Raw genomic sequence first — 12,270 nt, forward strand, 5'->3', positions numbered from 1 at the left:
GAGGCACCAACATGGGCCAGATTGCCATAATGTCCAAAGTTAATTAAAGATCCTTATTTACATTTGGCGTTTCCTCTACGTTTACAATGTGATTAATCTTCGCATCGTCTTTGCCTGTAGAGTACTACAGTACCGTTTTCTTCACTCAATAATGTAGCCATTGCATACCGTGTACTGTAGCTGCATGCTGCTGAAACTCGATCTGTCGCATTATATAACTGCATAATGAAACTGGTCGTAAATGCACCACAACAGCATCACATTCTGCCCGATTTTCTCTTGATTTGTTCTGGTGCAAGGAGTCTCCTTTGTGATTTCCCAACAGCAGACACAGCGCAGCGACGAACCAAACAATCCATCCGCGGTATGTGCGTGTTCCAGCAAAATTTGCGTCCTGATCTGAACGTCAATGGCAGTATAGATGCATGGCGCTCTCGGACCGGAAACCATGCGATGCAAGCACTTATGTTTTTTTGTTTGGTTCACTGCGCGATGAACCATAAGATTGTTATAAATGTCTAAATCGGGCGTTATTGATTTATTGAAGCATGAGATTAGCTAGGCCAATTTTAATGGAATTTCATGATGTGAGGTTTTATACACATTTAATAGGGTGTCACATCAGCAAAGTGCATGAAATGAAGATGAGAGAGAGAGAAGAAATTCGTTTTATGGCCACGAAACGACTGGGGCGGCGTTTTCAACACCACAAAATGAGAATGAAACACGCGTTGAGGAGCTCAGATGTTTCAGCTGACATTAGGCGGGTCTTTGCAGTCGTGAGCTGACCGCGTGCAGGGCTCCTCCCTCACCTCGCCGCCGTGAGTAGGCCGCCGACCGCGGGTGGGGCTCCTCCCTTGCCTTGCCACCGCGAGAAGCTCCTCCCTTGCCTCGCCTCTGTCGGGTGAGCCCCGTGCGGGAGCGCTGCTAGAAAGCCACGCCGCGCGAGCCCTGCCAGGTCGCCGCACGAGCTCCGCCCTACTCGGCCTTCATGCGGCCTCGAGCGGCGGCCGCCTTGCTCGGCTTTCATGCAGAAAGAGAGGGATGAGAGGTAAGATAGGGTCAAATAGAATCCATTAAATAGTAAAATAAGTTATGAAACCGTGCAATGAAACTTTGTATTGTAAGAAAACCTCGTTTCGTGTCAAATTTTCTCGTGTTAAAAAGTGAGAGGTGAAACTCCCCGTTGAGACAGGCTATCTTCTCCCGCCACTAACACAAGTGAAACAAACAGAAAGTAGCGCTATCAGCTCACGGTGTGATCAGGTCACACCGAAGCATGCATGCTCGAACCAAACAGCATCAACATATATGAACCAAACAGCATCAACATCTATAGACTATAGATAGATGACACTCTGAATTCTGCAACGACATTCTGTACGACAGATGCGAGAGTTAAAAACCCATCAGGCAAATGAGCCGCCCTTAGTTAGGCCGACCATATTGTGACCGCCCGCCGTACGTAGCGTACGTACGCCGGCGATCTGGAGCGGAACACGCGGCCCATGCATCATATCGAGCGAGCGACGGCGCATGCCGGTCGACGGGGCGGGCCTGGAAGGCTTGATGGCCGTGTCGGGGCGGCACGGGCGCGGGGCGCGTGTGCGTACGAGGGCGGTTGCTGCGGCCGAATTTACTCCGCGCTCCCGGGAATTAGTCGGTCATGCATGGCGTCGTCGTCCGTTCACGGCCCGGCCGGCGGCACCTTGGATTGGATGCTACGAACGAAAGCTAGCTCACGGTCGGCTGGCATGCATGGCATGGCCTCCGGGTCCTGGCGGGGCTCCATGGCATGCATGGATCACCGGCGGATGGAGTAGTAATGGCGCGGGGGCGGATCGACACCAACCGCGCGCGCGCGCGCGGCGAGCGAGAGTAATGGCGCTCGTACGGTGTACCGTGTACTACGTGTGTGCCGACTGACGGATGGGCCGAGGCCGATGGCGATGGACTCGCGCGGGTGGGCACAGGGCACTCACGTAATTGTACGTCTCGACAAACCAGCACTCACTCACCAGTCACACTACCAGTCTTCACTCACTCACACATGCATGGAACAACAGAAGGGCTCCGATCCGGCCGCCTTTGCTTGCATCGCAAACTTTGGTGGTGTGGTGTAGACGTGTAGTGCAGAGCTGTAGGCCATTGGTTGTGCTTGTCTTTTACTATGTGTGTAAAGTAGTGATAACAGGTTTAACAGAGAGAAACGTTGGCAGCTAGTAGCAATTAAACAAAGCATGGTAGGCTGGTCTGGTCGATGAGAATTTATCAGGATAGTAATGCTTGAGATTAAAGATCTATATCATCCGGTAGTTGTACATGGTGAATTCGTGATGTTTCCTCTTCCTTTTTTTCTTTGTATCTGTAGGCCATAGATGCCGTTGCCTTTGGGGTTTTGGTGCTCCTAAAATTGGGAAAGGCAGACATTCATGGCATGCGAAAAAGGTTGATTCAGGTTTCTCTGCAAAAGATAGTCAATCTGGCTGGCATTTCGCTTTTTCTTTCCACTACTCTTTGATTGAGAACTACTGATAAAAATGTATAGTACACATTAGTAGTAAATACTAGCTAAGTATTTTTATACAACGAACGAACGTAGTACAGTAAATGATAATGCTATCATATTCGCTACAAAAAAAATGTTGGTAAATGCTACTGACAATTTTCACTCTGATTTGTCCCGGCGTATATTAACAAGTGCACATGCACGTTGCTCCATCGCAAGTCCACAAGGCCCACAAGTTCCGTGATGACCACAGTTCCAAGAACAACACTCGCTCCTGATCTGCAGCATCCTGTCTGAACTGATCTGAAGAGGAGAGTTTCTGTTTCTATGTTGCCCAAGGAGGAGCTAGAGTTTCTGTTTCTATGGTGTCATCTGTCATGACGAGCATTCATTCCACATTCACCTCCACAAATGAATGTTTCAGCGCAGCCCATGCAACTGCATTCTGCCCGTGTGCTTGCAGTGGTCTCTTGAATTGCATTCTGCGTTGCGTGGCGAGGCAGGGGAACCCACCCTTGTTTTCTCCCTTGCATCCTGCATCCTCCCACGGCGTGAATATGGGCACGCTTTTGGTCTCTTCGCTTTCGGCAAAGCGGCGAAGACTGGAAGCTCGGCAGCTCCTGGTGTAGTGTAAAGACGAAAAAGAGCGCCCGGCCAAGGAAGCGGATTGAATCGGAGCGTACGAAGAAAAGAGGGGAAAAGCACGAGAAAAATACAGGCCATGCTCATCATACAGCTCAGGAAAGTATGGTGTCTTACCGTGCAATAATGGCGTCATGTCGGTCCAAACGTCTAATAGTACTGTCCCAGTTCTTACTAGTCAGGAAGGAGTTCAGGACTAGCTAGCTGGCTTATCATCATCATTCATCAGTAATCAGTAAGTAAAAAAGGACACGTTGTGAGACGCAGTACGTAAATCATTGCGATCCTGGTTCCTGAGAGCATGCATGGCAAAGGGCGACATCGGTGTCATTGTCAAAGTAAAAGTTTGCTACAATAATACTACTTGAAACCTCGCTAAAGCAGCAGGGATTAAAAGAAGGGAATCTAATCCCAAAAAAGCAGAGAAGCATCACACAATCTGCTTCTTTGTGTTTTTTTTTTCTTCTTAAATTTTCGCTGCCAACATAAAGACAGTGATAAATAGTACATGTGTGTCTGTGAGAGGGAAAGCACTGAGCACTATCACTACTGGACTCCCTGACTGCCATACCATCCCTTGTCCGTTGCCTGCTCCCTTCTCCGGCTCTCCCCGTGTCCAGCTCAGGCTTTGGAGACACCACCTGTCCGTTGCTCCAGGCGCCTCTTCCTCTGCCACCCCCCGTGATGCTCTGCGCCGCACCACTACTAGGCGACACTCGCCGAGTGAGCGAGCTCTACAAGTCTACAACAGCACAAATAACATCGGCAAGCGAGCATAAACAGCAGCAAGGAGGGGCACAAAGCCCGTTCTTCGAACGGTTCATCTATCCGTTGTTGTTCTGATGCCTTCACCATTGATTTGAGCTCTGAAGAAGGTTTCCCTGGCTGGCGCTCCTTCATCGCTGCTCCGGCGACTGCACTGCAAGGTGACATTCACTTTCGTTTCATGGTTTTCTTGTGACAGTACTACTGATGATCTTGGCGCCAAGTGGTAGCGACTAGCGAGTATTCTGTGAGATTCTTTGCAACGGGTAGCAGCAGAGGGTTCTACGCATTTGGAGGAACTGCTTGTTTACTCGCGAGTCAGTTGTGCTCTTGTCCTTAGAGATTTGATAAGTCCACTTAGCTCACTGTTTTCTGCTGTCCGATAGCTGTCTCAAGTCTCAACTTCCAAAGCAGCTTTGCTCGGCTTCTCTTTTTCTTTGCCTCCTTAACCTTTAAACCTCTGAACTTTAGCTCCTCTCATTTCTACAATTTTACTGCTGCTTACCAAGGGGGAGATGAGCTCGTTATCGTTACTTTTGCTTCCACATGATGTTTTATTCTCCTCCTATTTACCCAAGTTTGGCTATTCATTCTGCTGATGCTGTCACTGTTCTTGGTCACAGAAGGAGAAACCAATCCAAGATCAGGCAAAGACAGGCCTAGCTTCACCGATAAGCTTTTCGTGCTCCACTGCATAGTGTTTCGTGTTTCGATCAAGAGCATAGTGAAGCAGTAACCACACTCCACACAGTGTTTTCTTGATCGAGAAATCTTCTCCAATGGCGACGCCGAGCCATCTCCTGCTCATCTTCTTCTCGGCGTTTCTTGCATTGATCCCGGAGACCACGCAGCTCCAGCCTTCGCAGGTATGGACTCTGATCAAGATCCAGCAGCTCCTGAACAACCCTCCAATGGTCAGCCACTGGCGCCACAGCACCGACTTCTGCGGCGGCGCCGGCGGCTCCATGGGTCCGGCGGGCACGGCGGCCGTCCTGTGCTACGGGGACACTGTGACGCAGCTCCACATCGCCGGCGCAGCGGGCGCGCCGCCTCTGCCCCGGAACTTCTCCATCGGGGCCGTCGTCACGACGCTGTCCAGGTTCCCCGACCTCAAGGTGCTCACGCTGTCCGGGCTCGGCCTCTGGGGGCCCTTGCCGGGCAAGCTCGGTCGGCTCGCCTCGCTGGAGATCGTCAACATGAGCGGGAACTACCTCTTTGGCGCGGTCCCGCGGGGAATGTCGCGCCTCGTCGGCCTCCAGACGCTGGTCCTCGACGACAACATGCTGGGCGGCGAGGTACCCGCCTGGATCGGCGCGCTGCCGTCGCTGGCCGTGCTGAGCCTGCGGAACAACACGTTCCAGGGCGCCGTGCCGGAGTCCCTCGGGACCGCGCCGTCGCTGCGGTCGCTCGTGCTCGCGTCCAACAACCTGTCCGGGAACCTGCCGGACATGAGCCGGCAGAGCAACCTCCAGGTGCTCGACGTCGGCGGCAACTCGCTCGGGCCGGCGTTCCCCAGGCTTGGGAGGAAGGTGGTCACCGTGGTCCTGAGCAGGAACAGGTTCGGCGGCGGCCTCCCGCCAGAGCTGGGCTCGTTTTACCTCCTGGAGCATCTGGACGTGTCGTGGAACCGCTTCGTCGGGCCGTTCGCGCCGGCGCTGCTCTCCCTGCCGTCCATCCGGTACCTGAACATCGCCGGCAACAGGTTCACCGGGACTCTGTCCGACAAGGCGCCGTGCGGAGACAACCTCCGGTTCGTCGACCTGTCGCTGAACCTCCTCATGGGGAGCGTGCCGACCTGCTTGAGGTCACCGGACAGGAAGCCTGACACGGTGGTGCTCGTGTCCACCAACTGCCTGGATGACAGCGACGGTTCGCAACACCCGTCACCGTTCTGCCAGAACCAGGCCTTGGCCGTGGGGATAGTGCCCGGCGGCAAGGAGAGGAAGAAGATCGCAAGCCAGGCAGGCTTCGTGGCCGGCATTGTGATGGCGATCCTTGTCGCCATTTCTGCTGTCGGTCTCATCGTCTTCTTCGCTGTGAGGAGGGCAGCCATGAAAGGTTCTGAGTCGAGGGCTCCCACAACTTCGGAGGAGGAAAATTCTTCGACTGGTTACCCTTCCAAGCTGCTCGCTGATGCACGTATGATCTCGAGTTCTTGTGCACAAAATTGGTTATCTTCTTTAACATTTCATTCTGATGCTGCAATCGCTAATAACTTCAGTTTTTCTCTGGTAATTTGAAACAAAAAAGGATACATATCACAGACGGTGAAACTAGGAGCCCTGGGAATCCCGTCATACAGATCATTCTCTTTGGTCGAACTTGAAGCTGCAACCAATGACTTTGAAAACTCTCACCTGCTGGGACAAGACTCTCACGGCGAGGTATGATGTCGTCTTCTTGGTTGCTCAATTCACTGTCAGCTCAAAACTAGGACATCTGATGCATCCAGTTTACCGTCACCTGCTCCAATCATGTTCATCAGCTACCTAAAGCGAAAACGTGATCATTAAGTTTTCTTTGGAAGAACTTTCAAAAAGATTTATTTGGAACACTATGGAAGCACATGTAACATAAACATCTCTTGTTTTTACTGACAGATGTACCGAGGAAGGTTAGGCAATGGCACGCCAGTGACGATCAGGACTCTGAAGATGAAGAGGAGCCAGACTACCCAGAGCATCAACCGCCACATCGAGATGATCTCCAGGCTCAGGCATCAGAACCTGGTCAGCGCTCTGGGACACTGCTTTGAGTACGATCTCCATGAGTCCACTGTGACCCAGCTGTACATCGTGTTCGAGTACGTGCAGAATGGGAACCTGAGGAGCAGGATCTCGCGTAAGCTGCCGGCTCCTCTCGCTTTCGTTTCACTTGCTCTGACAGACAGTGCAATCACTGAATGATAGTAGGTTACTACTATGTTGCTTTCTGAACTGAATTTCTTTCAACAGAAGGGACTGAAGGGTGCAGACTTACCTGGTCACAGAGGATATCGGCCGTCATAGGTGTCGCCAAGGGTATCCAGTTCCTGCACGGAGGGATCATACCTAGCCTAGTTGGAAACGATCTGAGTATCACGAACATCCTTCTGGATCAGAACCATGTCGCCAAAATCGGCAGCTACAACATCCCGATCCTAGCAGAGGCCATGAAATCCGAGCAGGGAGGAGCTGGAAACAAGTCCCAAACCGACAGGTATAGGCACTCAAAATGGACATCTTACGCTACCGTCGACGTCCAGCTGGTTTCAATCAGTGTGATATGGGACTAATCACACCATGATTTTCTTTTTACAGTCGGATGAAGAGCGATAAGGCAGACATCTTTGACTTCGGGGTGATCCTACTTGAGGTTGTGTCTGGGAAGACCATCACGTCCATGTATGAAGTGGAGATCCTGAAAGAGCTGGTACCATCACTCTCTCTCTACCTGACAATGTAACCTAGTAACCTGCACATTTGCACGAATGAGCCTCCCTCCCTCAATGCGACTGCAGCTTGCATGGGCGATTGCCGACGAGGACCGGGTGAGAAAGAGGAGCTTCGCAGACCCCGCGGTGAGCAAAGGGTGCTCAGACGAATCGCTGAGGACGGTCATGGAGATCTGCCAGAGGTGCCTGGCCAAGGAGGCGTCGCAGCGGCCGTCGGTGGAGGACGTGCTATGGAACCTGCAGTTCGCCGCCCAGGTGCAGGACGACTGGGAGCTGGATGCCTGGAGCAGCAGCGGAGGAAGCCCAGTGTCGTCGTCGTCCAGGGCCACCAGGTCGAGCCGGCTACAATTGAGCAGATGATCAGGTGGTTCTTCAGTAAAGCAGTCGCATGATCTGAAGATGGAAACGCTGGCCAGCCTACAGCATCTGCCTCTGATTGAATGCTGAAGCAGGATCCGCTCAACTGAAAGTTCTTTCTTTCTGCCACTGTAGAGTTCTTTTTTGGCTCCTTTTTATCAAATCATATCCCTATCTAAGAGTACAATAATGGTGTGCCTTTTTTCGATTTTGTCTCCAATTGGTAGCACAATAATGATGTAATAGGCATTTCCTTCTACGTTCTGAATTTTGTGGTCATCATGTAACTACTGCTGACAACAAGGACAGGAACAGGATGAACAGCCTCCACAGGAGCACCCTCGTGAGAGGTCGTTCGTGCAGCGAGAAAGAAGCATATGAGGTTATTACTGCAAACCTAGCAACAACTTGGCTTTACATACGCACCAATACTCCAGTCCACGAAACCATTCACTACATTAGGAAACCGGCAGGCAACAGTACAACAGGGGACTGAACCACAAGAACACAACAGTAGCTGAGGATATTTAACGGTTTAAGACGATAATACAGACTGACAAAGCAGGAAAGGCAGGTGCTTATTTGCACCATCTGGTGGAGCGGATAAAGTTTTAGTCGGCTGTCCAGCTCTGCTCCACAACCTCGCGAACTTTGCGGTTGTACTCACGCTTGTTCTCACTGAACATTCTGGCTGCTTCAGAGTTAGCAGGAGAATTTGGGTTTGGGTCACACAGCAGGGACTGCAAAGGAAAGACAATAAGAAATAAGTACAGCATTTTGATACGTTCAGGAGAGTACCCATGGCCCAAAACCACCTTATGGAACCGGTGTGACCAATATAAATTCACACAACAGCCATAGAATGGACAAGAGGTCCTACTTCCATACCACAACCGAGCAATGGAAAGCACTTGCACTCACTGCAGGCATGTTACATGTTACCCATGTGGACATATAACGGTGGTTTGGTCAACTATTTTAACTTCGGAATCAATAAAATCTACATGGCTTGGGACCATCCTTTTTCTACTGACATCAGGTAATGGGGGAAATCATTTTCTATCTTTCACGTTTCTATGGAACTGAGTATTTATTCCAAGACCATATGACAGACTGAAATTATAGCAATGTCAATTCAGTTAGATGTTACCAACGCATGAGTTTCTACTGGATACAATAATCCATTAGAGCAATACAACAGATACGCAGTGATAGAACAAAATGGGAATACTTCAACATGATAGGTTGAGTGACAAAATGAGCGATACCTGAATAGAGGTCAGTATTGCCGCAACATCATATATAGGGCTCCACTGATTTTGTAGGATGTCCAAACAGATGCTTCCATCCGCGTAGACTGGAAAAAAATGGTGTTAACTATTAAACCACTTATTGCCATGTATTCAGGTTTCAACATATGAGGATATTTTAGTTCTTACAAGGCAACAAATATGGACCAAAAATAACATCTAAAGAGAACATACTGTTTGGGTGAAACATCCTCGAAACAAACCGAACAGTTGGAGGTTTGTTGGGGTAATCTTCTGTAAATTGCAGAGTCAGCTTGAACGTGCCTACAAGTGTAAAGTTCACATATGTTAGCGAACTGGCAGTTAAAATCAGAAAGCAGCCAGTTTGTTCTGCTGCCAAAAAAAGATATGAGGTGAACCATGTCTACTGTTATAGCATACTACAAACTACATTATGATTGATGATCACCTATAAAAGCCCCAAATAAGTGATTGAACTAAACCAGTCAATTGTGGCCTTGATAAAACCGAGATCAAAATATATGTACAGTGGAAGGAATATGCTGAAAGATGTAGTCAAGAAATGACAATCCAAATCACACAAGAGAAAAACTGAGTCTTAGTTTGTTTGTTTTTTGTTGAAAAAAGGCTACTTGACCCGGCCTTCTTTGGAGGCCATTGTAGGAACAGGGGATCGAGCCCTGGCTGGCCAGCTCCCACCCTTGGGGCTTAGCTCTATGAGAAGTTCCTAAAACTGTCTTAGTCCTTCAGGCAACGGAAGGTCGGTAGACTGACAGATGGGGAAAGGTCCATATAAACTTCCACTGGGGAAAGGTCCAATCACTTAGGTGCTTTTATATTCCTGGCAAATGGTTTATCTAACTTCTATACTGACATTGCTTGCATTGTGATATCACATAACTCTAATGAGTGGAATCAACTGTTTTCTACTCCAACATCAACAGAAATATTGACCAAATAGAGGTTAACACTTCACACATTCATGCTCATGCAATACCAATGTGGAACATCCTGGTACTATGTACTGGAAAACTGAAGCCATGGGCCATTGCTATTGACTAGGCTAGTAATGATTTACACTTTTACAGTAGGTGCAGGGCTGAAGGGTGCAGGTTGTCCTCATTAGCTATTGTGGAAGTCAATATCTCAGTGATTCAATTTACAATCCCAAGTGCTATGATGCTTGCTCTGTTATTGGATACATAATGAAGGACAGAGACATACATAATTCCAAGTGGTATGATGCCTGTTCTTTCATTGGCTGAATAATTAAGGGCACAAGTTGTACCGATATGCTTGGCCAAAATGTACATATCCATGTTGACTATATAATTTTCACGCCAATCGTACAGCCCTTCCCTTTAGTAGCATGTGACAACCCTTACCAATAAAGAAGGAAACACAACCATTAAGATCAATCTCTTTACTTTTTTGGTAAATGGTACGGTGACATGACTGTAGAATTTCAACATCAGGGAAGTATGCAAATGAAGCACGGACCCCAAATAGGCAGCTTAAAGGGGGTAAATATTTCCAGTTACATTTGTTTGCATGTTATCACACTCAATTATGGAATCTATCACACTCAATTATTCAAAACTGTCGTTGTCCAAAACAACAGGAACTATGGAACCAGAGGGAGGAGCTCAGTGACTCAATTTACAATCCCAACTTCCCAAGTGCTATAATGCATGTTCTTTTATTGCAGTATAATTAAGGAATAAGGACAGAGATGTACCAATATGCTTGGCTAAAATGCACATACCAAGAGAGAAAATAATTTCCATGCCAATCAGACACGCTTCCCTTTGGTAGCTTGTCACAACCATTAACATTTGAAGAGAAAAATAAAGGCGTTACAGATCAAGTTCTTTATTTTTTTGGTCAACGATATACAAGAGATGACACAATTCTAAGGTTCCTACATCAGGAAAGCATGCAAATAAACGCACAAATCCTAAGTAGGCAGCTTGTTCTTAGGGGTAAATATTCGCACACGTCTCCATTTGTTTGCATCTACACTTCCCAAAGCTCCACAAGGCCAACAAAAAGAGTAATAAGACAACAAGCAATCTTGAGATTCCAAATCAAACGAGAAATATGGCACCTATTCCATGCAATTATTGAATACCGACAGACCGCGTTAATGTCGAAAACGACAAGACTTATGGAACCAGATGGAGTGGCTCAGTTTACAATTCCAACTTCCCAAGTGCTACTATGCTTGCTCTTCATTGGCTGTATAAGAAAGATAAGGATGTAGCAATATGCTTGGCCAAAACACACATACTCAGGACAATTAATAACATTCATGCCAATCAGACATGCCTTCCCTTTGGTAGTTTGTGATGACCATTAGCATTAAAGAACAGAAAAAGGCGTTACAGATCAAGCTCTTTCCTTTTTTGCTAAACGGTACGTAAGAGATGACACAACTGCAAGATTCCTACATCAGGAAAGCATGCAAACTAAGCATGGATCCTAAGTAGGCAGCTTGTTCTTAAGCTCGTGCAGGTTAATATCCGCAGATCGCGGATTGTTTGCATCTATGCTTCGAGAGCCAAATCAAACGAGATATATGGAACCCATCGTGCACAATTATTGAACAATCGGGATAACGTAGAATTCAGTATTTCAGTCAACTAATCACCAACTAACGAAATTGGCAGTACCCAGAGTGCAGACACCAGCTATTGAGCAAATTACAGATCGAGGCAAACTAAATCGGATGGGTCTCACCTCCATCCCACGGCGTGTCATCCGGCCTGCAGAATCGCAACAAAAAACAAGAGCAAAAGCACAGTCAGCACCAAAATCCACCAAATGTATCGCGGCCTCACACCTCACTAGATCCTTTAGGCTAGCAAACATAACAGCACAGAAATAGGGGGCGGCCTGATTACCCGAATATGACGGCGTTCCAGAGCATGATGTTGTTGTCGTGCGGCGCGCCGCTGATGCCGGCGGGCGGGTCCTGCTGCAGCCGCTTGAAGTCCCGCATCAGGCGCTTCCTCGCCGGCGTCGACATCTCCGCCTCCCAGTCCCAGACCCTAGCTCAGGGCCCAATCTCCCGCTCCCCGCAGACCGCAGCACGCGCACGCGAAGCGAGCTTCGCACGCCTCCGCTCCCTGGGTCTCTCCCGTCCCCCTTCCTCCTGGTACGAGACGCGAGAGGAGAGAAGCTTCGGAGCGAGAGGCGGGCAGGTGGGGGAGGGAGGAGCCGGGTGCGAAAAGGAGTCGTCAGGCTATAACCGACGCGGAGCGCTAGCAGCGTGACGTGACGTGACGTGACGT

The 12,270-nt window shown here is 48.9% G+C and overlaps 2 protein-coding genes across 2 annotated transcripts; one reads left to right on the plus strand and one right to left on the minus strand.

Moving 5' to 3' along the window:
* On the plus strand, positions 3,501–8,102 carry LOC8084122 (probable inactive leucine-rich repeat receptor-like protein kinase At3g03770). The gene is made up of 7 exons (XM_021463063.1): positions 3,501–4,077; positions 4,540–6,055; positions 6,167–6,300; positions 6,517–6,757; positions 6,871–7,114; positions 7,216–7,327; positions 7,416–8,102. Exons 2-7 carry the CDS (start codon positions 4,696–4,698, stop codon positions 7,707–7,709), a joined length of 2,385 nt encoding a protein of 794 aa, XP_021318738.1. The 5' UTR covers positions 3,501–4,077; positions 4,540–4,695; the 3' UTR covers positions 7,710–8,102.
* On the minus strand, positions 8,065–12,270 carry LOC110436323 (ubiquitin-conjugating enzyme E2 2). Its single transcript, XM_021463074.1, has 5 exons — positions 11,881–12,270; positions 11,717–11,742; positions 9,191–9,280; positions 8,975–9,063; positions 8,065–8,446 (listed from the first exon to the last, which is right to left on the minus strand). The coding sequence occupies exons 1-5, from the start codon at positions 12,003–12,005 to the stop codon at positions 8,318–8,320; spliced, it is 459 nt and encodes a 152-aa protein (XP_021318749.1). The 5' UTR covers positions 12,006–12,270; the 3' UTR covers positions 8,065–8,317.

Source organism: Sorghum bicolor, chromosome 1, assembly GCF_000003195.3.
Source record: "Sorghum bicolor cultivar BTx623 chromosome 1, Sorghum_bicolor_NCBIv3, whole genome shotgun sequence".
Taxonomy (NCBI): domain Eukaryota; kingdom Viridiplantae; phylum Streptophyta; class Magnoliopsida; order Poales; family Poaceae; genus Sorghum; species Sorghum bicolor.